Source organism: Strongylocentrotus purpuratus, unplaced genomic scaffold (genome assembly GCF_000002235.5).
Source record: "Strongylocentrotus purpuratus isolate Spur 01 unplaced genomic scaffold, Spur_5.0 spur5_scaffold_6, whole genome shotgun sequence".
NCBI classification, from domain to species: Eukaryota; Metazoa; Echinodermata; class Echinoidea; order Camarodonta; family Strongylocentrotidae; genus Strongylocentrotus; species Strongylocentrotus purpuratus.
Genome location: NW_022145612.1, coordinates 28,560,029 through 28,587,053, shown reverse-complemented (window position 1 = coordinate 28,587,053; position 27,025 = coordinate 28,560,029). Strand labels below are relative to the sequence as shown.

The 27,025-nt window shown below is 37.0% G+C and overlaps 1 protein-coding gene across 1 annotated transcript; it reads right to left on the bottom strand.

The window, feature by feature from the left end:
• Positions 1-349: 349 nt before the first annotated feature.
• Positions 350-26,880, bottom strand: LOC115918322. Its single transcript, XM_030973392.1, has 6 exons — positions 26,789-26,880; positions 23,999-24,075; positions 18,942-19,093; positions 15,103-16,739; positions 11,979-13,058; positions 350-1,067 (listed from the first exon to the last, which is right to left on the bottom strand). Exons 4-6 carry the CDS (start codon positions 16,652-16,654, stop codon positions 718-720), a joined length of 2,982 nt encoding a protein of 993 aa, XP_030829252.1. The 5' UTR covers positions 16,655-16,739; positions 18,942-19,093; positions 23,999-24,075; positions 26,789-26,880; the 3' UTR covers positions 350-717.
• Positions 26,881-27,025: the final 145 nt, after the last annotated feature.

Here is a 27,025-nt window from a genome sequence, read left to right as displayed (position 1 = left end):
AAAAGACAAGTTCTCTTTTATTCATTCTGCTTAAGAGAACCAACTTAAACGGCCTTTAAGTACAGTGAAACAAGAGAGTATGAGATCTTTCATTAAGCAGGACACCATACTGCATTAATATTTCCTTTAAAAAAAGGTAGAAGTGTAAAATTTCCTAATTTTCGTTTGAGTTTTGTGTTTTCGACGGTGTGATTTGTTTTCTTTCTGCTTGAGTAGTAAAATTGTGGTATACAGAATTAATGAAATGGTCATAAAAGGAAATACAAAGAACCACCGTACACAAATAAAACTGGCATTGTGAGGACCTCCTATATTGGGATGAATTTACAGAGATGCCAATCTCTTTCTTGGAACTCATATTTCACATAATTTGATACCCCTTGAATGCAAATGAGATGAAATCCAACACGTGCCCTAATGGTCAGGTTTTAGAGAGCTAAATGGTTTTCAACTGACAAAAGGGATATTTCTGAATGAACGCACCTGCATTTCTCTAGGCAGTAAGTGCAGCTCCAATACTGTTTTTTACGCAGGTTATGGAGGGTACGAGAGATTGAATGCATTAATAATTGCTAACAGAATGACTCAGGAATATTTGCCTTGTGCTACATTTATCCTTTGGTTTCTACATCAATAAACAATTGAGGCAAAATAGAGGAGTCTTGGATAGGCTGCTATCAAAGAGAGATCACCCAACTGAAAGACATCATTGAACATTCACCTTATTTGATTCCTCATTCCTCCAGAGGCTCCAACCTGCTGGTGGCCAGATGCCGTTCCCGATGTTTCCGTGCCGCTCATTGTCTTTGTCCTGGTAGGTTGCCTGCCAGTTGCCCATGCCCAGAAGCCTTCCCTTCTAATCAAAGACTGGCTTCTGTTGGAAGTGATAGAGGTTGTGGTAGAGGTGGTGGTGTTGGCAGTGGCATCAGACCTCTGTCTGCGATGTCCTCTGGTAGATGGATGATTGGTGGCAGCGGTGGGATGCGTGAAGGACTGCCAGTCCTGTGGCTGGACACCCGTTGCTGGGGCACTTGATGGAGGCTGCAGGATGGACAGTCTCTCAAGAACTACAGAGAAAAATTAAATATTCAATTTGTATTATACATTGTGAAAAAAAGTATGAAAGAAGCTTTACTTCTTGACCTTTCAGAAAGATTAAATATATATAATTATGTTTCTGAAAAGCATCCTATACAGAGATAATAAATATGAAATGTATGAATTAGATTTACTCCTTCTCCCAAGGCACTTCCATGGGAACAAATTAAAATATACTAAATGCAATCTTCATGGCATTAAAAATTAAGGGAAAAAATATATAATGCACATGCTAACAGGATGCAAATAACTGACCCAAAAAACAAAAACAAAAACATAAATCACAAATTGTGTTTACAGTGTTCCATGAAGAGTACCCCTAATAAGAACAAAAGAAATTTGAAGACCCTGCTGAAAGATTCTTTTGTTAATTGTAAATTTTGCATGTAATGGGTGCAGTAGAGTACCCCATGCACACAGCCAGCCTTCCTCTCAAAATAACTATTAATCATCGTTCATATTGACCACACCCAGCCAATTATTGTATCAATTACGCAAAATGGCTCACCCTTACAGCGGTCTTCTATACTGCACACCAGAGGGAAAGTCAACTAATTATCTCATTAAATGGTATAATTACTATTAAAAAAGAAAAGAAACACTGCCTGTGTCTACAATGGTTTACTATTTTCATAGTTGGCTAGTAATTACAAAGAAATTAATGTCGCCTACTTTATGTATATCCATTAATATACAACACTAAAAACATACTTATACATTAATTACTGGTTTACTACCTCTTCTTAAACCCCCCCCCCCCCCCATCTCTCTCTCTCTCTCTCTCTCTCTCTCTCTCTCTCTCTCTCTCTCACGTACACAAACACACACTGATAATTTTTCCTGTTAACTTATGATTCTTAATGCATATTCAGTACGCCTACATATCTGTATAAAGTACAAATGGTGAACCATGGGATGAGAATCAAACCACCGATGAATCATGCACTGTGCACACTAAATTCAATAGCCAATGACAGACAAATTTTCTTGGTCTACATGCAGTTTTCCTTGAAAATCTGCTCGCTTTCCAAAATTACATAAGTTCGAGAGTAAATTGTGTCACCTCATTGAAAAAATCAGAACAATGACCCTCGGGCTATATTGGTTATATTGCAATTTCACATCTCAAATATCCTTTGCAAACATGATCTCAACAAGTGCATTTTGCAGGGGGAAAAAATTCACCCAAAGAGGTCTGTTTTCATCAGCTCGAGATTAATAGCCCGCTATTTCTGATTTGGGAAATAATCTTGTAGTTACAAGTCGAGTCTTAATCAGCTCAAGACTTGACCTCGAAAATTGAAAATCAAGCTAGAGAAATTATCCCGAGATATATTTGCTCAGCGTTGGCGCATAGTGCGAGTCTTCGAGCTGGTGAAGACGCACCGGACAAATAGCAGGATATTTTGCAAACTAGCCCAAGGTATCTTGGGATGATTATATCAACTAAATATCCTGCAACTTCGGGCTGATGAAGGGAGCAAATTAACTGGATAATTTGCCATCGGGATTGTTCAAATATCAGGATATTTGGCAATCTCGAGCTGATGAAAACAGGCCAAAGGAGATTTGTGCCCAGGGCGGCAGGCCCCAGAGTATTCCTTTGAAGGCAGATGCTCGGAGACTTCATCTGGCGCAACACAAAGCGGAAATAAAGTGAGTCACGACATATCATCAGTCACTGCTCCGCAAACATTTTTGCTTTATTAGACAGCAAATAACCGTATTCAGGAACCGCAATCTTTTATATTGTTATGAGGAGGGTAAAGAGGGGGGAAGGTTTTTGCGGTCGATTAACTGACATTATTTGGTTGCATTTCTGCCCTAAAAGAGACAAATGGCGGGAGTCTTTATTTCTTCACTATATGACTGTCCGATTCATATCATGATAGTCATGAAAATGATTCCAAGAAGCTGGCAATATGGCATCTCTTTCTTGCTTAAATTACCTTGGATCATATCTCCTGTAGCATCAGAATGTTTAATAATAGAATACAACAAACATAATATTATTTTTCAAGAGACCCTTGCTCTTAAATAAATTGGCATGGAAACCCAGACTCATTTTTTTCTCCATATGACTAAAAAAAATGATATTAATGAGCTATGTATTACATGTATTTAAAAAAAAAATTGGGGGAGGGGGGAGTAGCGGTAATCAGTGAGGAAAACTGTATGTCCATTATCTTCTCTTTCAGCTCTTTAGAAAACCTTGCATCTAAACATGAGCATGATAGTGAGTTTTTTAGTGACTCATATGATGGAGAAAGTGAATTCACATCTTCCTGAGGTCTTTGTCTTGAAACTTGTTTTCTTGCTCCTGCGCTATTTGTGGAAATCACAAGCCACTGACCCTTTCTATCAGCGTCAAATCTTGCCCCTAAAAATAGATGTCATTTCCTATCAGCCCATGGATAGAAGCTATGCAGCAGCAGGATGGTAATGTGTAAAAATGATCCCATTACAGTTGAATTCTTTTCAAAGACGCCAAGAAAATTTGGGCTAGATATTAGTAAGGCTACATGCATAATGGCATTTTTGTATTCCCTAAACGACTTATTTCAATTATCATGAAATAGTATAAAGAATGAGGGGACTTTATATTTCTCCTACTCCACGAACTAAATTTAATCCTATAGGTTTTATGTTTTATTCATCTTCCTCTTAGTCACCAATGTGAGTTAATCTTTAGTTGTTTTATGTTCCATCTGCTACCTGAAACTCCTGAATCGTGAATTTTTATAAAAATGTAAGTTAATTGTTAGCAGTACATAATGATATTAATGTTATGATGATTCTATTTGCCTCTCCATTAGCAAGCACAGTTGGACGGTTAATCCGCTGAATCAACAATTATGATCCAAAGTTACCATCAATCAGGGAATATTAAAATACCCATTTTATTTCCAATGCTTTCACTATCCCTTCCTCCTCCACTCCCAGGTCCTCTCAACTCTTACAGATGATACATATGTCCAGTTCAGTGCTTTAAGCTTCTCAAATGTTCCACTTGGCAAATATTAGCTCATTATGGACAGTAACAACCTAGACAGGCAGGCAACATGATAATGTACATCTCCCCAATTACGTCACTATGTCTGAGAGAAGTACTAAAAACATGTATGTACTGATGGCTACAGAGAGGAAAATATATGGAGCGTAATATTATTTCAAGACATCCAAAAACATAATTTCATCTTAGAAATGAACAGAGTTCTTCTTGGCTTTGTATATGAAAGATGGTACTGATATCTATGTAATACAATTTTCAGTTAAAAGAAAATAATCTACATTTGTGAGATAAATTTGCAACAGTTGGAGAGTCAAGCATGTCTTCTTGGATGATCCGACCCACAAAAAAAAGGGAAAAAAGAGACAGATAGAGGCAGCGAATGTACTACAGAAAATTTCAGTTTGCGAGGGTGTACCGATACTAGAGCGGATCTCACACAATTTCCTACAGGAAAGAAAAAATGCAGTTTGATGGGGAAATAATGCTCCCTCACTTCCCCAGCAATGTGGCCCTGCTGAACAAACAACTGAAGAAAACTCCATGAAATTGGACGCCAGTTTACTACGCAATGCAATGATGAGTCACGCCGCACACACAAAGCCTTTATTTACTACCCGTCAAGCTGAGTAACAAAAGTCTGAAATAAGAGTACATCTTTAAGAATAATGACAGGGAAAGCGGGAGAGGGATCGAGCCATATTAGTAACATGATCAGATAATTTGTTCCTCTATTATTCAAACATGGTGCTGGAGATGGAGGAAAAAAAAACTTGTGAGAAAAAGATGTTTCATTCATGATGCATCATATTTCTTGACGGATCAATATTTTGCGTAATATTAAACAGAGCTTGTAATGGGTAGAGACATGGATAATGAGTAGTGGTAGTAAAGCCAATTATTCTTGCTTACTCAATTTCTCATTACTCAGCAAGCATGTTCACACTTTGTAGGTGTGTTTCTGAACTCTATGCTCGGCTACAACCAAATGTGACGTTATCTGGGGAAATAGGAAATGTATTCTCACTGTATAACAGTGAGATCTGCAAACAGAATTGTACCGGCTACAAATTGGAATGCACAATGCTACTCTATTTCCAATGGACTATAGACTATTTTAAAACAAAGCTTCATTTTTCATTTTAAAGAAAGCAAAGTTATTTCTTTATGTAGCTCTGCGCTGATGAATTTGGCTTTTATGCAATCTATATCACGTTCCACTAAGTCGTCATCTAATGAAGACAGCAAGTATTTTCAAACATTTTTACAATTGTTTACATTGACAAAAAATGTTATTTCCCTTTTGCTTTTGGTTTAACCTCAAATAAATCTACAGTTTATTTTTTTTCTTTATGAAGTTTCATTCATCAATCTTTTGAATTTGTTATAGATAATGAAAGTTGAAACTAATTTCCCCATCTTCATGGCTCTGTTTCTATCTTCTTTAGCAAGACCAAATTAATTTTAATCTTTTGTGATGGTGCAACCTCATTCCTATTCTTTATCTCCTCCATTTCCCTTTCCTAACATAAATGGTCCCTCACAATGGTTCCCTTTCCCTTTTTGTCTGTAATGACTCTGCATAAGGACCCCCGCACATACACATTTATCCGTCTATCTCCCCCCCCCCCCTGACCCCCATCTACTTTTGATTTGACATATTATCAATCTATTATATAGTAAATGAAAGCATACACTCTGAATATAGGACTATAGCTTGCTGCCAAATCCCAAAATAAGGCACACAGCTTGAGTCATATCCTTTGACAAAGGGGGTCAAATTGGCAACACCAATTAAGTTTTCCTGTCGAAAGACTGCAGTCTGTTCAACAGAATGAACCAGCAGCAGTATAGTAGCAGCATCCTAATATAGCCCTTGCTTGCCTCCTGCAAGTGAACTTGGAACCGACCCCAGACGTGTCTGCAGGAGGGGCGCTACTGTCCCCCACCTTTCCTGCCCCTGAGAAAGTTCACCTCCTTTTAAACCCACCCATGAACTTGCCTAGTTTCTTCAATTTTTACAAAAGATTTCAACATACAAAGCAATGAAATCTATTTCACCTCCTTTTAAACCCACCCATGAACTTGCCTAGTTTCTTCAATGTTTACAAAAGATTTCAACATACAAAGCAATGAAATCTATTTCACCTCCTTTTAAACCCACCCATGAACTTGCCTAGTTTCTTCAATGTTTACAAAAGACAATGCAATAAATAGGCCTATATATGATTTGGACATTGTGTTGATCATCATAAGATGAGTTCACTACACAATCGGTCACTCAGATTTGTAAAGCAAGGTTTACAAGACTGTTTCTATGTATTCCAGAGTATTCTGCTGCTAGTAAGGGGCGATACATTCGCCAATTTTCCTGCTCCTGAAAAAGTTCACCTCCTTTTTAAACCCCTCATGAACTTGCCTAATTTCTTCAATGTTTACAAAAGCTTTAACCATACAAAGCAATAAATCTATTTAGATTTCAACATTTTGTTGATCATTATAAGTTGAGTTAACTACAATTGGCCACTCAGATTTGTAAAGCAAGATTTACAGGATCGTTTCTTTGTATTCCAGAGTATTCCGCAGCTAGTGATGGATCATACATGTCAATCACTAGTCTAATATATAACTCATCATCTGCAATGGCTAATGGTAAAATATATAATGATTCATTTATTCAAAAAATCACATTGCAGCCCAAAGGCTGAATTGCAAGTTTTTTACAATTGTTTGACATAAAACATGAGATTACAATGAACATTATAAAAATGCTATGTAAAGACAACACTCGTCGATGTTTAAAGTTAAAAACTATGACAATATTATTCTTGAACTTTAATCCTACTCATTTCCAATCATTCGTCAAATGAAGCAACCTTGAAACAAAGACTTAACTGTTTGCAATCACCAGGAATGATCTGCTATCGAAAGTCAACACTCGTCAGCGCTTAAAGCTAAAAACGATGACAATGTTATTCCTGAACCTCATGAGTAATTTCAATCTTGTCAACAACAACAAAAAGGGAAATCATTATAACCAATAGGAAAAGGTGAATGTTGAACCGGGGACAAATATGAGACATCACTTCCTTACATCAATGATAATTCAACCAAATCCTTCCTTCCTTCCTTCCTCATCAGACTTAGTGTTTCTTTCCTCTATTTTTTTGTAATGGTTACCATTCAATGGTTACCATTTGATCTGCAGAGGTTTGATCCATTCTCAGAATAAGGGATACTGACAATTTAGCACTCTGTTTGATTTTGTGTCAAGTTTATTTTTCTTCCTCGTGAGAGATTGAATCGACGCCAAATTTGACATATGTGCAACTATATCTGCCACATGTTTCTATCTGTATTTCACAAGAATGTGGTAGATGTAAAAACTAAAATGGCACATACACTGCTTAATATACCTTTGTCTTTGATAAAATGAAGTTTAACGCAAGGATTAGTAGAATGTTCAGATTTTGTTTTCTTTACATTCTTGATTTGAAAGATATAAAAGGCAGATCTTTAAGGATGCTAAGCCAGGGTAATTATGCTGCATTATTGTAGAGCGCTTAGAGACTTCTGATAAAGTAAGTGTTAGGCGCTATATAAGCAAGGATAATTATTATTATTACTTAAATGAAGAACAAAATAAATAATCCTATAAGGCAGTATCATCAATCTTTAAATATACTTGAACTGCATTCTACGTAAATAATTAACAATACAAATAATCCTAAAAGGCAGTATTATCAATCTTTACAGATACTTGAACCGCATTCTACTAAATGAAGAACAAAATAAGATATATGCCATGTTTTTGTTGATTCAAATACTACCATCTATATGGAAATAGAGCTTTAAAAAGAACTTCTATTCTAGAGATTTTCTAATCTTGGACAAAAGAATACTCTCTGAATAGATCCAAGACTGTATACAGCAGGAGAGATAAAGGAAATAATTGAAATTCATGACAGGAAAACACTCCCTTCCTGTGAATAGGAATTTCTGAGTGACAGGAGAGAAAAGAGGAAAGAGGTGATATAAGACGGAGAAGAACACCTACGCCATGTCCGACAACGAGGGACTGACGTCAAAGATACGCACAATCTAGCTCACGAGCTCTCTACACCGGCATTGGAATGGTACACATGTGTGGGGCAGCATACATTAGGGATCATACAAATGTGCGTATTGTATTAGCAGATAGTTATCTCTACACACAGAGAGTGCTTTCAGTCCATCCCAATTATCGATGAAGCAAACCATATGTTTGTTTGTTTCACCCTCTTTCTTCAAATAATATTCATACCTGAATAAAAAATTAAGGATTGTATCCTAGCAAATAATGGATATTCAAACGATAAGAATGCTAATATATTTGTTTGTTTCATCCCCTTTCACTAAAATATATTCATACCTGAATGAAAATTTAAGGATTGTATCCTAGCAAATAATGGATATTCAAATGATTGGAGAGCTAATGTGATAACAAATTGCAGTAGATTGTCTCTGATGAATCTACAGAGTTGGCACAAAAACAATTTTTCATTCAAAGATTTTATCTCTCATTTACTCGTATAAATGAGGCAACATGTTGTCTATTGTTCATTCATGAAGCAAGAGCCTTCAGTTGTTTATTCACATGAAATATATTTATTATGTTTCAGAATATACCAACAGTCTACATGATGTCATGTGATTCTATAAAGAGAGTTTTTTTCCATTTGGATATAAAACAAAGATACCAGACAAAAATGTTTCCTTGATATTGATATAGTTGATATAATTTAGACAAGGTCTACGAATTTCAAGACTTTTATAGAAACAAAATGTTAACCTCTTCTTCATAATCACTTAAATCAAAAAGCAATGTCTAGTTCCTACTAAATCAGTTTGATTACATATTTGTTTATAAACGTTTTGTTTATTATTGTACTTGAGTAAAAATCAAGAAACAAAGTGGAAATTCAAGGGATTAAAAAAAAATCTCAACTTCTTGGATTGATTTCATGTGTTTTGATATTCCTTTTTACATCCAATTACTCAATAATGGTGAAATTCATAGTAGTTTGGTCAGTAAATATTTGTTCCTTTTAGAAACTGGATGAAGAGTAATTATCATTATGTAGCAAATTCTATTTACAAACATGTCAAGGCAAGGAAAATTAACGCTTCAATTTGAGACACACACACATAACCTTTGGCCAAGTACAATCTCCATAAATGAAACAAATAACCTATGCATATCTGACAAACTTCATTAGTAAGCTTCATGTTTTCAATTAGTCGGCTTTATTTTATGAGTAAACTGACATACGCAGGTTGTATAATTTTTGTTTATTTCTATCATATCTTTGACCTCCTTTCATTGTTTTTCAATTACTATCTTTATAGAGTTATCCCCTAATGACGAATGGCCTTGTATGCCATTCTCAATGATTGGCTGATAATTACAGACATAAAGGTCAAAGCATTATAATAAATATAGAATGTCGCCACTCACTATCGGTAGCAAGATAGCTTTAATCTATGACCAATATCTAATTTGTATGCTGTTTTCCTCTGTCAACCAATGACATGTACAATTATACAAACTAACATATCATTTTCCACTAAATTTACCACAAATGTTTTCATTATTTATCATCTTAAGCATTATAATAAATATAGAAAGTCACTACTCACTATCGGTAGCAAGATAGCTTTAATCTATGACCAATATCTAATTTGTATGCTGTTTTCCTCTGTCAACCAATGACATGTACAATTATACAAACTAACATATCATTTTCCACTAAATTTACCACAAATGTATTCATTATTTATCATCTTAATTGTGTTATTCTAGAAGTAAAACATGTAAAAGTAATTTGATGCCGCATTATATATCACACAATGAAATTATCTTTTCTTGTTTCCCCCCTTCAGTAGGCCTCACTCACTATCGTATGAGTAAGCAACTTAATGCCCCACTCTTTCCTGCCTGCCATAAAGCCATGCAAAGCAGAGAGCAAAGCGTAGCCTCTTCTTTCCCCCCTCTCCCTTTTGACTGATCGCAACAGAGACATACCCTAATGTTCTGAATTACGAGCGAACCAATCACGCAGCGGGACGGTTTGCTCTCTTGCTGAGGTAACTTTCCATTTTTAGATCAGCTGGCTTCGAGACAAGCATTTGCTTTGTTGGGTTAACAAGAAATCGTAAGTGGGATTCTAAAAAAAAATATAAGCCCATCCTTTGTTGTCTATAGATGCACCAAGTTAAATGATCATGTTATAACATCGAGCACTAAAGTTCACAATAAGAGTTATCTGACATAGCAATCGACTTGGACAAAGGCCGGGTCCGATTGATCTGATAGAGAGTGTTTAAATCTCTACTTCCTTTGTCCAACGTGCAGAATATCATTTGGCAGCCTGTCATTTGGAGAATGACTTCTTCGGTTCTCCCATTACACTGTGGATGCATTTTCAGTGAATAATCTATCAAAAGTTAATGTTCTTATAGATATTATCTGAAATACCCTGACTCATTCCCTCCTTATCCACAAAAATAAAGATATTTGTAAATCAAATTTTCCAGCGAGGAAATTGTTATGATTCTCTACAATACTCCTCAAATCAAAATAACACCATTGAACATGAGAAATCAATTCCCATCTGGCTCCTGCTATTTTGTTCAAAATATAAAAACATTTCATGTCTGCTCTACCTGCTCTACCAAAAAAGTATATCTTCAGAGGAGTTTTATTGTTATTTTCAAAAAATGAATATGGGGGGGGGTGTCATTCATTCTTTAGGGTTGAGGATTTTGAAGGCAAACACATCAACCAGAACAATATAAATCTACAGGATACACAGTTAATTTCTAACTTATTGGTGCCCAATGCAACTCCCCCCCCCCCCCTAAAAAAAAAAAAGTCAGTCAAGCTCTTTGTATGATCTTAATATATTTTTAATTTCTAAGTATTTGTGCTTGTTTGACTTGACTTTAAGAAATTGACCTTTTGTATCAAAGGAAGTTAAAGGTTAGGCAAAATCTCAGAAGTCTTCGATAGCCTGTACATTTAATTAGGTACAGACAGTAGTCAATCAGAAGTTAGTTTAGATATTAACTTCATTATGATATCTACCCTCAAAGGAATATTGTCCACTGTGACAAGAAACAGCACTAAAGCCCATGTCCATGTCAAGGAAAAATGACTCAAATCGACACTAAAACTGCTGTATCACACAAAATCTGCCCAAAATAGTACTACGTAGCAAAAAACTAGATACATGTAGCCTTGTTTATGTCAGCAACACAGATAAAATACAGGAAGCTAATTAATTCTGTACTGATGGAGCATGTAAAAGTATTTCCTAGACAACTTTGCCCATGTTTAACTAATGAAACATTTTATTGACATGCTGACCATGAAGCATACAAAATGAATTGAATGACATGACACGAAACACATATGTTCAGAATTTTATTTTCATGCACTATTAAAGAGAACATTAACAGAAATCATACAAAGCATACAAACAATATTCACTGTACATATGAAAATGCGGTTGCAATGGCATGAATTGAAACATACATGTAAGTGTTTCAAGTAATATAATTCAGTCAAATGAAAATGATTTTCGAACACATGACTGGAATTTAAGTAGTGAAAATAAAGAACTGCATAACAATGACAACAGCAATATGGGATAAATTATACAGGGGTCAAACATGCTACACATGACAATTAAACATGCAGATGATAAATTTGTCTACAAATACATTTTGTCAAGATTTTCTAAATGACAGATGAATACAAACAAGAAACTTAAATCATGCTGGCCAAGCAACAGTGAAGCATGCCACAAGAACAGAACAGAACTCCAACCTTTCTTTCGATGATGCTCCGCGTCTACCACATGGATGGGCTTGAGAGGGCGGTGTTTGATGTATTTCACTTCCGCATCCTTGGCGACGTTATCAATCCTGATGATGCGTCGGGAGGACGAGAAGATCTCGCATTCCTCCTTGCTGGTCTGGAGTTCCTCGCAGGTCACCTGGGTCTCCTCGTCTGGAGCTTTGTCCAGAAGGGAAGATTTCAGAGAAGCATAGTCTGCCTCGTCCGATTCATTCCACTCCTGCTGCACTGCGGATACTCCACCAGGAACAGCAGGTTTGTCCAACAAATCATCTTGAGGATTAATCCAACTGTTACTCAGCTCTTCTTCCTGGGACTTTGATTTGTTGAGTGTCGCGAATTCCCGCGTCCAGGACGCCAGCTTCCCGTCATCCAGACCTAAGGAGAAGGAGGGAAGTCCTTCCATGCTCTTGGGACGGCTTTTACCGGCATTGTTGGACCCGGAACGCCTCCTGGTGACCCCGAGGTTCCTGGGCAGACTGCGTGTCTTAGACGCAGTCGAACCTGCTGCTCCGGTTTTGCTACTAGAGTCGATGTCCTGAAGCAAGAATGGTTTGTTTTCAGTTCCACTGATGAACACACCACCATGCTGCAGCATACGCTCGGCATAAGTATCTTTACAATAGTGTCTCTTCCGCGAGCGTTGCACATTTTCCCGACTCGATAAAAAGTTCTTCCTACACAAGGATGTATTGAGTGGCATGCTTCGCGCATCATACAGCGCGGAAACACCATCATCATCACTCTGTTCACTAGAGGATCTTCCATTGTTAGCAACATTAGCATTGATATCGGTAGGCTGGGGAGGCTGCCAGGAGTCCAGGCTATCCGTATCAGATAAGTGCTCCCTGCTGCTGAGTAAGGGTCGCCTGATGGCCCCAAAGGATCCACACCACGTGGCAGTTCTGTGTCTTCTTTGTGGGAGTTGACCTCCAAACTCTATTCGCTCGGGATGCAGGAGCTTTTGAGATGGTGGGTCTGCTGGAGTGGTCTCGTTCACTGGATCAGGGGACAGATCTTCAACCTCAGATTCAGAGAGCTCACCAATGCCTAAGACAAGGAAGGATAAAGTTCAATCAATTCTAAGTAATATCAATTATATACCTCACTTAAGAAATCCAGCCATCTGATTGGTCGAATTGCATTCATAAACTTCAACTGTTCCTGTAAAATTCCCGGTAACCATGCATAAAACATTTCAATATTTTTAATAACCATGGTTATTAAAAAAATAGGTCAGTCTCCATGGTTACCCCATAGGTTTACATGTTAAAAAATGGTTTGAGCGATGGAGGATACCATACGTGTGCGAAAAATTGGTCGGCAATTTCAATACAATTGAATCTCGATCGATCTTACCGACAATTTTATCTTGCATTGTTGACATGAAGACGAAAATTAACTCTCAAAAACAAAAAAACAACATCTGCCGATAGATCTTGATCTAAGTTCGTGCCAATATGCATTGCAAAAGTAAAAGAAGGGTCCGTTTCATGGAGCTTTTGCGAAGCATCCCTCACGCGGAGCCGTTTTCAATCCATTTTAATGTATATATTGGAGAAAACTGCCAAGCATGTTAATGGCGCGCGATAGCCGAGTGGTCTAAGCGTTGGTTTTCGATACACCTTTTGTTGTACGCAAGGGTTCGAATCCCGTCTTCGACAAAAATGAAAATTATTTTTTATTTTTTATTTTTTAGTCTATTTTTTTTCGGCATATAAAAGTATTAATGACTGCTTTAATATTCGAGAAATAGTTGTTTTCATACGCTCTCGGGAAGGTTACAATTGGGCTATTCCCCTCGGCAAGCCTCGGGGAATAGCACAATTCTAACCTTCCCTTGAGCGTAATAAAACAACTATTTCTCTCAAAGCAGTCATTAATACTATACTATATCACTGTCAAGTAAGCATTATTTAATTTTTTTTCATTTTTTCATTTTTTTATTATGTTAAAATGTAAATTGATGTAAATATATATGAAATGTGAAATATGTGAAATAAAACACCTCGGTAAGAGGACAAGAAAAAAAGAAAGTATATACACGTACATAGATATGTGCTGCAGTTGTTGTCCTATCATTTCTAAAAAATACTCATAACTCTCAGATGCATGTATATAAAATTAGAAGAAAAAAAAAAAAACCTGTATGATTTTCACAATGCTTTTCCTACATTAACACCATCAGCTACAAAATCCTGTCATGACATAACGAGCCATGGTTTCCATTAAAACAGGAGTTTAATGATTTAATTTTGGAAGGTCAATATATTAAGGAAGTAAACAAAGGACATAGTGATAGGAAGAACAACAGCAGATGTCAGTCACCGACTTCCTGTTAACCTGGCAAGTCAAAATACTGGCCTCCCTGGTTTTTGTCCATGTCATTGTGTTGGGAACAGCCAAAACAAACATGCTAGCGGAAAATTGTCCTTAAAAAGTTAAAGGGTCTTCAGAGTACATTAAACTTGAGCACAGTGTTTAAGAGCTAGGAAAATAAAAAGTGAGGAAAGTTGATGAATGCAAGTTTAACAAAATAAGTCCTGTGGCTCTTAAAAACACAATGCCCTGCATGTTTAAGGTCAGTTAATTTAATCAGTAAGTGGGTATTCTTGAACCTACATGCACTTTAAAGGCTCTAGACAGGGGTACATGTATATACAAAATACTGAGTTTATCTGAATGAGTGGTAACACTAAGTAATTTTTTATATAAAAGAAAATAACGTGTAGATTTGGGATAAGATCATTTACTAGTCAAGGGGGTGTTTCACAAAGATTCTAAGTCAAACTTAACTCTAAGTTGGACTTTAAGATTATGGAGGGCCATTTGTAGCCTTACAATGAAATATATTCAAAAGCAAAAATTTAAGTATTTTTAAAACTTTTCATAAATTCCACATCAAGAACATGAAATCTCCCATGATGCTAGAAAATATGAATGATTGAATCAACATTTTATGCCTTATAAAATAGCTTTTACAAAAAAAATTCAAAGATGCCAACGGCTTTCCATAATTGTTAAGTCCAACTTCGAGATAGGTTCAACTTAGGATCTTTGTGAAACACCCCCTAGGATTCCAAGAGAAACATACCCTCATCATGGTCTCCCCAAGACCTACAGGTCCTGTGCGTTGTGTTGATACCCTCAGGGGCACTCATTGTCCTGATCACTCCATTGGGTATGTGCGGTGGGGTGGCGTGAGGGCGTATGGTGGGCTTCTGAAGGTGCCTCAGCTGGATGGGCAGTGACTGTGGTCTTCTGGGCGCATCGGAGACCTGTTCATGGCTGTCGCACGAAGCTCCTGCTCCAGGAATATCCTGGGCAGAAGAAGCTGCTCCCTTGACAGAAAGTAATTCTGTCCAATGGAGTAAGCTCTCTTGAGCATTGTTCTTTTCTTTCCTGACTTCCTTGGGTTCTGGCTTCCTTCTCTGATGAGCGATTTGAGCGAAGGTAATCACGCTTAAAGAACTGAGGTCTTCTGCAGAATGGGCTTTGTTGTTTGTAAAGTCTAAGGTGCGTGGACGAAGGTCATTTTCACTGCTCTCATTTCGATCTGCACAAATATTGTGGTCTCGGGGAGATTCTGATGTTAAAGAGGAAGGACTAGACTCTCCAGAACTGCTATGTTCACTGCCAGCTTGCTCTGCTCTATGATAGTTCATCCTCTGCAGTTTGGGTGAGGCCTTGTTAAGAATATCCAGCAACGTTTCTTCTGCTGGGTCACTTATATCCACACCGTTCTTTTCCCGCTCTCTGTCCAGCATTGTAGCCACTTCAAAGCTGTGATACAGCATTTCATAACTCTCTGGACTGGACGACAAGGCAGGTGTCTGCAAGGAATAGGCAGATCTTAGACTCTCTGATGAGGCAGAGCTTGTTGCATCATGAGATGAACAACTCTTGGCTCCATCATCAAACTCTTCCGCAAGTTCATTGTTTAATTCATAATCATCTGTTACAACGCCGATATTCCTTATTTCCTTCTCAATGTCCCGGTCACAGGTCTTGATGAAGGTGTTCAGATTTGTAGGTGTCTCTAATACTGATCCAGTGACAGTGGATACCTGATGATAGTTGTTCCCTTCAGCATCTGCATAGTAGAAGGAATCTTCTCCTTCCACCACCGGACTGTCATCGTCAGACTCTGACCAGAAGCTCTTATCCACAGTGGGCGTTTTGTCGCTGTCATAGTCGATCCTACAGCTATCCTGTGTGATTCTGCAGGACATGTCCACATTGTTCTCATTGAGGCTATCCAGGCTGATTGAATAGGCATTCTTCAATTGCTCGATTGATGCATGGGTGTCAGAGTACTCTTCAGACGGGGATTCTTCATCCTCGCTGAGTCTCCTCTTCCTCTCTGCCAGCCTCGCAGGGGATGGAATAAGACCCCCCTCATCCTCTACCTCTTTCAAGACCTGCGACAGGTCCATAAAGTGGTGAGATTCCAGAGAGAATCCATCCCTACTCTGCTGCTGTTGTTGCTTCTGCTGCTGCTGCTGCTGTTGCTGCTGCAGATGGAGGTTTTCCTGATGGGTTGCCTTGACAACAGGCTGGTAGAGGGACTGGTAGGCGTATCCTGCATCGGTGAAGTCAGAGCTTTGGATGCTGACACCCTTGTTGTTCCAGGATCCTGATGGCATGTCGCTGGATGAGGGAGCCCCTTGTGGAGGCGTCTCAGTTACCGACCACAACAGAAAGACACAGATGAGGATGACAATAAAAAAGCTGGAATGCAAAAAAAGAAACAAATACAAATATAAGTCAATTGATCACCAAGCAAAATTCAATGTTTTCATCAATCATATTTGACATGACATCCCATTAGAAAACCCTTTAAAAAACACTGTGTAGTTGTAATCACACCCTAAAAGGTTAGAGATTGAGCTTTAGGACACATCATACATCATGATAATTTCTAGGAAAAATTAGATATTGTATGTTAAAGTTCATTGTGACAATTGTAAAATGTTATTTGTCATGATGCATGATACTAAAGCTAAATCTTTATCAGACTTCCCCCCCCCCCCTCCTTCTACATGAGTGTGTACATCCAGCTTATTAACACGGAACAGATGCATCACACTCCTCCACGTCAAGACTCCAAGCCTTACAATGAAGACACACCGAGAGGTAGTAGGGCAGGATGTACAAATTAAGTTTAGCTGTAAGTAGGGTGCTCTTCCTATTACGTGGCAATGCTAGGTAGGGATACTCTAATGCAGGGCAATGATGCCCTATTTATGCATGAAAAAATATAGAATGAGGTCATTATGACCTTTCATTCACATTCTTGCATGAAGTGTATGACCAATTCTGTATCATTTCTGATTCTTTAAGAATCAATTAATTTTGAAAGGTTTGTTCCCGCCAGTACAAAAAATAATATCAGATAGAGCTTAGGCTCAGTGCACCGTACATTTATGCTTTAATTAAGGTTTTCATTATCAACTCATACAAATTGTTATTATCATAAATATTATCATAATTTACATGGTTATGCAATAAAATATTTTGGTTGTACACATAAATGTACATTGCTACTTTATAAGGGTTTTTAAGACAAAACTTTTGTTTCTTTTATACAGTAAAAGATGTAAATGTAGTTGTTGTTGTTGTTGTTGTCGTAATAGTAGTAAGTAGAAGTAATAATCATAGGACCAGTAGAAATAGCAGTAGCAGTAGTAGTAGTAGTAGTAGTAGTAGTCGTCGTCGTCGTTGTCGTAGTAGTAGTAGTAGTAGGAGTATTATTATTATTAGTAGTAGTAGTAGTAGTAGTAGTAGTAGCAGCAGTATAGTAGTAATAGTAGTACAAGTAGTAGTAGCAGTAGTAGTAGTAGTAGAAGTAGCAATAGCAATAGTAGTAGTAGTAGTAGTAGTAGTAGTAGTAGTAGTAGTAGTAGTAGTGATAGTAGTAGTAGTAGTAGTAATAGTAGTACTAGTAGTGGTGGTGGTAGTACATGAAGTAGTAGCAGCAGTAGTAGTTACTGTAGTAGTCGTTGTAATTGTTGTACTAAAATTACTGTAGTAACGATAGTTTATCATGTACCGTATTTCTGCATTTCGGCATTACTACATGTATTTATATACAAATTGTCATCATTTCCTAATTCAATAAAAAATGAATTATTTGAAACAATCAAATAATCAACAATACTTGCATAACAGATATTTTCATAATTCATTACTAAAAAACAATATATCTTGGAATAAGCCAATATAAATCTGACTGCCAAATCAATCACGTATGTCTATTACAACTACTGTAGAAGGATATAATGTCCATGTTTAATGTCAATATTCCCCCTTCTCCAGGCTGCAGCCCCTGTCATGATGCTTACAATCTGTCTAGCTCTGTGTGAGTATACAGTCATGATGTGCACATACCTTGCATACCTAACATGTCTGCCCCATCAATTTGCCCAGTGTGTCGCTGTGCATGTCATTGTATACAGGAGCCTAATGTATACCAGTATTAAAGCCTAAATCCATAGTAGATATTAAGCAACTGCTGAAGGTCCATTACATTGTTACAATTCTTACAATAAACATAGGCTTATTCAAAACTATTATCATGAATAGTGTCATATTTGGAAGCATACAGCACATATAGTTTCCATGCTACATATATACCTTTCAAAATTACAAGAGGAGATATATGAATTTTGAATTGCATAGGCAAGTCTATTGAATGAAAGCATGTAAGTGCAATATCATATATATAATGTACATGAACATTATTTCTATAAGAAAGAATGATATATTGTATATATTCTCATATATCTAAGAAACTTGAACATCAAGAAGCAATATTGCTTGTTACATATATATCCTATATTTTCACTTTTGATAGCAAAAATAAGTAAACAAGTATATTAAATCTCCATGAATAGAAAGAAGCATATATAATGTTAGAAGTGATATACTTACACAGATATAAGCACAATGACGACGAAAGAACTCGACCAAACAAAACACGGCTTTCCCACTCTGGCGACATCGGTATTCCACTCTACGAAGTGATTCTCTCACTAAAATGATGATTATTAATCCAAAACATCTTCCAAGCCCTGTCTCCAACACTGCTTAGAGAATCCAAATTAAACAAATCAAAAGATAATAGTGATCCAACGAGCGAAAAACAGCAAACGACGATGATTATTATGTATACTTAATATACATGTATATACAAACCATCGTTCGCTTCGTGTGTGCCTACATAGGCTCAGCACGCACACAATATGGCGGCGAACGAGGATTTAGAAGACGAAATTGGCTTGCGATCAAGACAGCGGAATCGCAAGCTCTTCTCTGTTCTGTGTGTGAGAGAGTAAAAAGGGATGAAGGGCAGTGCGCTGTGTACACACAGCGTTGACAAGGCTATTTCCCCTGCCGTAATGCAGTTACCCAGAGTGCAGTAGTGCACCTCTTCTTCCCGAGCCCGGTAATTGATTGCTCATGGGGCCTGTGCTTGTGCGCAGCGCAGTAGAGCTCAGCTCATTAGCATAATTGTCACTCGGTAGCAGGGAGCCTGAGCAGGAAGTAGGGATCGTCTGAACAAATTTCCCCTCTGCCTCGGAGGAAATGCGTAGTGCAGCTAGCTCATCTCATTCACACTCTGGTCGATTCACACAGAACAGTGTGAGCTAGGGCTCCATCTCAAGTGTGTAAATTAATTAATGCATAACGTCCACTACTAGTCTATTCCAAAGCTTTGTCATAACATTTGCAATCAAGTCTCCTCTCTCTCTCTCTCTCTCTCTCTCTCTCTCACTATTTCTGTTTATTTCTCCCTCCCTCCCTCCCTGCCCCCTCATTCAAGATATTTACCGGTATAATAAGTCGTCATCATATTTCTTTTTTAAATGCTCTCTGACATCAAGAAAATCATATTTACAAATAAAACAAGGTGCTATTCCACTGTGGTATTTAACTGGTGCAATTAAAATAAATAAAAAATCCATATGTATATCATCACTATACAAGTAACAGCTAATCTCTCTCTCTCTCTCTCTCTCTCTCTCCCTCTCCCTCTCCCTCTCCCTCTCCCTCTCCCTCTCTCTCTCTCTATCTCTCACTGTTTCCTTTTCTTTCTCCGTCCCTCCCTCCCTACTTCCCTCCCTCTCACTCAAGATGTTTATATTAAGTCCTCATCATATTCATTCTTTTTTAAAGGCTCATAAGAAAACATATTACATTGAACAGTACACAACACAGATATTTTATCTGACATAAAGAAAATAACAAATCAAAAAAGGTGCTATTCCACTGTGGTATTTAACTTCCATATATACTGGTATATGTAATCACTATACAAGTAATAGCTAATTTTGGGTGGATTACACTCGAAAGTAGGTAACAAATACATAAGACATATAAAAATAATGACCGACCTCGAAGGAATGTCTCTAGAGAATTTAATAAAAAGATATCATTAATAATACACAATTTTTTTTAATTTTTTTTATTTTTTTTTTTTTTTTTTGGGGGGGGGGTACTTGCAATGATTATTTTGGGGCACTTTGAATGGAAAGGTGAAATTTCATTATCAAAACTTGTATCAGAACTGACCCCTAATCATGTGTTCTCTAATGTTCTCTTTGAAATTACCATTGTATTATTTTTTGTCTCTTTTTTGTGTTAGTTTTTGTAGTTAGTGTAGAAACATCTACCTATAAGTTTTTGATGATCTAAGCAATGTGTAATTTCTGTCAGTGTATTTTACATTTTATTGTCTTAATTATCCATATTTGAAAGAAATATTGCATGGTATTCTTTGAATTTGCATGTGTTTTTTTTAATGAAAGTTGTGAATAAATTTAATTCAAATTAAATGTGCAGTGTCTAGTATATAGGAATATCAAATATCAAATAACATGGGACACCTTTATCCTTTAAAAAAAAATCCTGATGAGAACCAAAGTATTATCCTATAGTCTTTAATTGGCCTAATGAAAAAAGAAACAAATCACCACATTTTTGTATAAAATACCTTATCACTCCTATAATAGAAAGTGGGAGGTTTTTTAACCTGTAAAACAAGACATTTATGTAGTACAGGTACATGTAGTAGTCTACATGAAAGGTACCTCCATACTTCTTTTAGGGTGGGTTCAAATAAAAAAAAAAATGTAACAGATATCAAAGAGTATGTGTATTAGTGTCCTTAAACATATATAAAATAACCCCAAATCATGATTAAGAGCCTCAGAGTAAAGAGTACAGTAGGTTATTTTCATAATGTAACAAAATTTATGCATTTATGCCTTAGTGAAACACCTTGTGGCAAATTATTTCATTCACCTGTTACAAATAAATGTATCTCTGTAATCAGGAATTCAAATTGCATACATTATAGTTGTTGCTAGGTAGGACAAATTCAAACAGTATGCCTTGCCCTACCTAACAACACCTAATTTGCATTCTGACTATTAAAAATACAATTTTTTGTCACATTTTAATAAAATAATTTGTTTGTAACAAGGCACTTAACACAGATTTGCACAACGAATTTGATGACATTACGAAAATGGCTTATTACAGATAATTATCTTCTCATGGCCTACGTCCCAGAAATTTACGTGTAGGTTTAAGTGTTTGTGAAGACAACTTACGACCGTGGGATTCGGTCAGAGAGGTCATCCATTTTCACTCAATAGGAATCGCATGTGCTGATGGGTGGCTACTTGGGGGGGGGGGGGTCACTCCTAACATGACTGGCTACGCACCTGCGTCCAGAAAAAGCGTTGAAATGGTGTCTTTGTCAGCTATATATTTATGTACAGTGGGCTAATATGCAAAGCGCTATGTACACATTACCCACTTATGTTATAAGTTTTTCAAAGTTTAGAACACCACATATGGAATCTGGATGGTGACACTCTCAAAATGAACACAAAAAAGAAAGAAATATATTTTGGACATATATGTTACATGTACTTCTGGTGGAAAGTCTATGAATCGACTAGACTGTCTCATACAGGGGTGATAGTGAACACTAAAAAAGGGTGTTTTTTTTTCCCCCTCAACCACGCCCTCCTTGAGTAAAGAAAAAGAAGAGCATTCGGGGGGGGGGGTGAATGGCATCTAACAACATTCCCCCCCCCCCTTTTGAGTAAGAAAAATTTGGAAATAATATGGAAAAATAGGGAAGAATAGAGAAAATAAGGGGAAAATTGGGATAAAACCGGGAAGAAAAAAACAACAACAAAAACAAGTTGGGTAAAAAAAAATTAAAAAATGTTGGTGTTTTTTTTTTTGGGGGGGGGGGGGGGCAGGGGTTCATTTGTTTCCCCCATCTGTGTTATAAAGTTTTAATGTATTCATGTAAAATTTGAGGAAATTTGGCAATTACATGTCGAACTTTCTATGAGTGAAGATGACACAGAGACACAAAAAGAAATGGGATCAGTTGATGGTAAGAAAAGACAAATTATCTTTAAAATAAATAAATTTTTTTTATTTTTTAACAGCAATTTTGGACACACCTTTGTCAATTTGTCATTCCACAATGCTTTACAAAAATGTTAGTTGACAACTTGACAGCCAGCAACACATTTTGCAGGGTAATACTTAATGACATAAATGCTAGAATATGCTACCAAAGTGAAGTAGAGCAAAGGAAAAATCATTGTGTGAATATAGAGTGAACATTTCTTTAAATCATCTTTCATTTATTATCTTTATATATAACCCAAGATCCCGCTTACCGTACTAATCACAATGAATAATCAATTCATGAAATCAAAATTTAATAAAAATCAAAACTTTTTTTCTCTTATCAATACTATGTTATTCCTAAGTTTCATTTTCTGAAATTTAACAAACAAATACATGTACCATTATAATAAGTTCACATGTACACTCACAAAAACAGTTTTACCAAACAAACTGCAAAAATATTCAAAATAAATACAGAATTAAATTTGTTGAAAATTTAGCTATAAATTGACATCCACATGGTGGAAATGCCCCCTACCCCCCCCCCCCCCACACTCCTTCATAATGAGGGGGGAAGAGCAATGTAGTTCTAGACAAAAACATCTCTGAGGAAATACATGAAAACTTTCCTACAACCATGTAAGAAATAATATTTTAAAAATCCCTTGAACAAACATGTAATCTTTACATTACTGCCTGGTTTCAAATGAAGAATTGTCTCAATAGCAATCATCCATACTTCTGAGATTCCACACCACACTCTATTGACCATGCAGCGACCATTACGACAGGAGCAAAGACTGGTATTTTGAGGGTATCCCTTTCCATGACGTCCCACTCGACTGACAAATTATGGTCTGTAGATGGCCTGCTATGCTTTAGGTCACCCAGTGAATCATGAATATTCATTACTTGTGCAGTGAGACTATCAAATTGCACAAAGGCCATGTCCAATGTAAATGGTAATTGGTCATGATAACCATACCATAGTTTAAGGTGCTATCTTACATCCTCAGGGTGCCTTGAAGAAATTTCCATTAAGAAAAAAACAAATTAAGATTACTTTTTTTTAATGATCATAATAATTTCCCATTAGTGGATTACTGGATTCCTATTTCTTAACATGGTAAACAAACAGTGATTGTTCACATATCACATTAATCTTCCACATGGATATATCTGTTATAGGAAATAGATGGATAGATGCTTAATTATTTCAATTTTTGATCTTCAGTCCTCAAGTAATAGGAGTAGTAATGAGGAAAAAAAGTATTGATGATGATGATGATGTTGATGTTGATGTTGATGATGATGATGATGATGATGATGATTATGATAACAATGATAATAACAATAATAATGATAATAATAATATTAACAATGATAATAAAAAATAATAACAATAATGATAATGATAACAACAACCTCTCACTCAAATTCTTATCTAATACCACATCTTCAGTCCTTGATTATTTTAGGGGCAGTGCCCCTGGGACACACCTCTGCATAACATTGTTACCATTTAAATGACAGTACACTGTCCTTACCTTGGTTGCTGTGGAGAGTTTTACAAGGTCACCTTCACTTCAGCCACATGAAATTATGCGCTAGAAGATGCCTAAACCTGTGGAGAAAAAAAAATAAGATTTGAGACCAAATTATTTTCTCCATTTGATAAAATCAATATTTGAAAAAAGAAGATTGATTTAGAATGTAAATTAGATGCTGTTTAAATTATAACCAATTTATTCAAGCATCAATTCATCCATTTTGGTAGAGAAAAGTATAAAACATCAAGACTAGCATATATAGTCATATTTATAAATTTTAAAAATGTAAAAGGAGTACCGGTAAACATGAGATTACATCATGTTACAATTTTACCAACATTATTTGAAAGAAATTGACATGTAGTTGCTGACAGTGTATGCGATATATGCCTGACTTATTGTTTGCAACAAAGGAAATGCTTTCAAAAATGTAGCCACAGCAAGATCATCATATATTACTTGTATAAAAGCAATTGATATTGCAAAACAATCACAAATGTGGATTATTTTAAATCTTACTAATCTTTGTTTAGAATTATGCAAGTTTTCCACTTTTGATGATACATTGTTGAAAACGAATCGCACACAAAAGCAGCCCTTATCAGGGCTCTTGTTGGTTGGAAATACAGCTGGGGAGGGGGGGGGGGGTCCTCCAAGCATTTTTCTGTGCCTTTGCTTAGGTATCAGTCATACCGACTCCCTGGTCACACGCGCACTACCAAAGCGACTCCATGCCAATTCAGATTCTTTACCACCTGGGGTAGTGGTTGTACATTATCATTGTCATTTCAAATTAAATAAAGTGTGAGCAAACTTGCAGTATCAGCTTATACAGGCTCATACTAGTCATAGACAAGATCATGGTTTTTAGACCAGTATTTTTCTAGTCTATTCTTAAAATCTAACTTCAATACTTGATACTTGATGAGGTAATCCCTGAAGCAGCTTTTCCAAGCTATACTGGGATGGGATGTGTTGTGACAGCAGGTGAAGGTGCAGACAACAAAAGAGTGTACAATTTCTTTATACAGTAAAACAGTTATGTGCAAGTAAAAATTCATGCTGCTATATGGTTTACAGCATTCTGGAACCTACAGGAGGTTCCAACCCTCTGATGACAGGGAGGGCAGTCATCTGGAAAGCAGCAACTGTTGGGGCAGTAACTGCAGTGAATGGTAGTTGATTCCAGATGCAAATGGTGCGGGGGTAAAATGAGTACTTGTAGGAGTCTATTGTTGCCTCAGGAACAGAGAGCTTGAGTGTGTGGTCTCTTCTGCTGATGTACAGTATGGAGCTTTGGTTATGAGGTGAGGAAGACAAATGTTGACTACATGTAGCTGGTGATGTATTTTAAAGAGCATGGTGCTTTTTGCTAGAAGACGACGTGTGTGCAGTTTATCCCATCCCAGCTGGGAAACAAGCCCTGTAGCTGACGTTGATCTTCAGTAGTCGCAGAAGACAAAACGAGCAGCTGTTTCCTGTACCCTTTCCAGACCTTCGGCAGCACCAGAAGTGTGAGGATTCCAGACTTCAGCGCCATACTCTAGCTGCGGTCCAACCAGAGCTGTGTACGCTCTTGACTTCACATCCTTGGTGCATGGTGACAGGGTTCTCCGCAGCAACCCAAGGGTTTTGCTGGCCTTGTTCAGTAGGAGTTGACAATGTGTATTCCATCGATGGTCCTTGGTTACAGTTACCCTGAGATACTTGTACTTGTCTATCCTGGGTATTATCTCGTTGGAAATCTGGTAGTCATGCTGTATTAGTGTTCTTTTCCTTGTGATGGTAAGGAAAACACACTTTTTGACAATGAAGGCCATAAACCATTTCGCTGACCAATAGTTCCAATAGATCATAGATTTTCTCTTCATCAGGGTTAGCCTTGCCAGAAATAGGCAGTAAAGAAGGGGATCAGCATAAATCAGTTGCACACCCAATCAAGATCTCGACAAGTGGATCGATATTTAAACCTGTCCTGAATTTAATTCAATCTAGTCCGTTCCCAGGAATAGCCGTTTGTATCCATCATATAAATGAGAACCCTGGTGGTACATTAACATAACTATTAACTACATAAATTAGTCTAGGCTTAGCCTTAGGTTAGGGAATAGAAAAAGTCTGTCTGCTAGGATATTTGTCTTTGGAGATCTTTAGACTTTAAGTTTTACCACTTTCCTCTATAAATGTCCAAGGGAGATGAAATCATTGAAGCCAGACGTCAAGTCTCAGCAGGACATATCCACAAATGGAATAAACTGATTTTTCGGACTAGCGAATTAGAGTAGATATAACGTTAGACAAGTTAGACTTAGAAAAACTATAGTTTAAACTGGTAAGTTTAATTTAGAATCCACTTCAGTTTTGGAGGGAAATATTTGACCAAATACTGAAACAGTCTAGAGTTGGATATAAATAAATATATAAATATTAATAATATCATTAACTCTACAGGCTTAAGAAAATTCAGCTGACTGGTTGCTGTCGGCGACCAGTGGTAGAATATAATTAAATATTAATTTATTTTATTTTTTGTTTAATGCCAGCACGACTCTAGAGCTAGGAGCCAAGGTCCGTCCCTCGTCCTCGACCGTTCCAGGCCGACAAGCTCCCGTGTAGAATCCGCAACATCCCGCCTCATCGTGACTGGACATTTCTTATACATTGTAATATTAGTCGGTAAGCACAACAGGGAAATTATTCCAACTTCAGAGCATGTCATTGCATCAGATATAAATCATAAATTAAATAATTGAGAAGAAACTATATTGTAAATGAAGCTTGACCTACATTCAACATTTGTATCGCTAAAATCGGCAGATCAGCTGGGGAAGCCGGAAGCCCATTGTTGACAAAAGTGTAGCTCCCGAAAGAGGGCGCATGTCGTATAATCTCTCAAAGAGATGCGATCATTATGTCCTCCTATACGTACGATTGAATCTTTTCTACGAAACGGTGATTTGCCTAGATTCTACTCTATTGTTTTGAGCCAGAAGGGCGTTAACTCATATATACTGTACAACATAG

Coding starts and splice junctions, on each gene's coding strand:
- LOC115918322 (XM_030973392.1), bottom strand. CDS start 16,654: ATGCCATCAGGATCCTGGAACAACAAGGGTGTCAGCATCCAAAGCTCT. Junction 13,059..15,102: donor TTGGGGAGACCATGATGAGG/GTATGTTTCTCT, acceptor TCCTTGTCTTAG/GCATTGGTGAGCTCTCTGAA. Junction 1,068..11,978: donor GGAGCATCATCGAAAGAAAG/GTTGGAGTTCTG, acceptor TTTTCTCTGTAG/TTCTTGAGAGACTGTCCATC.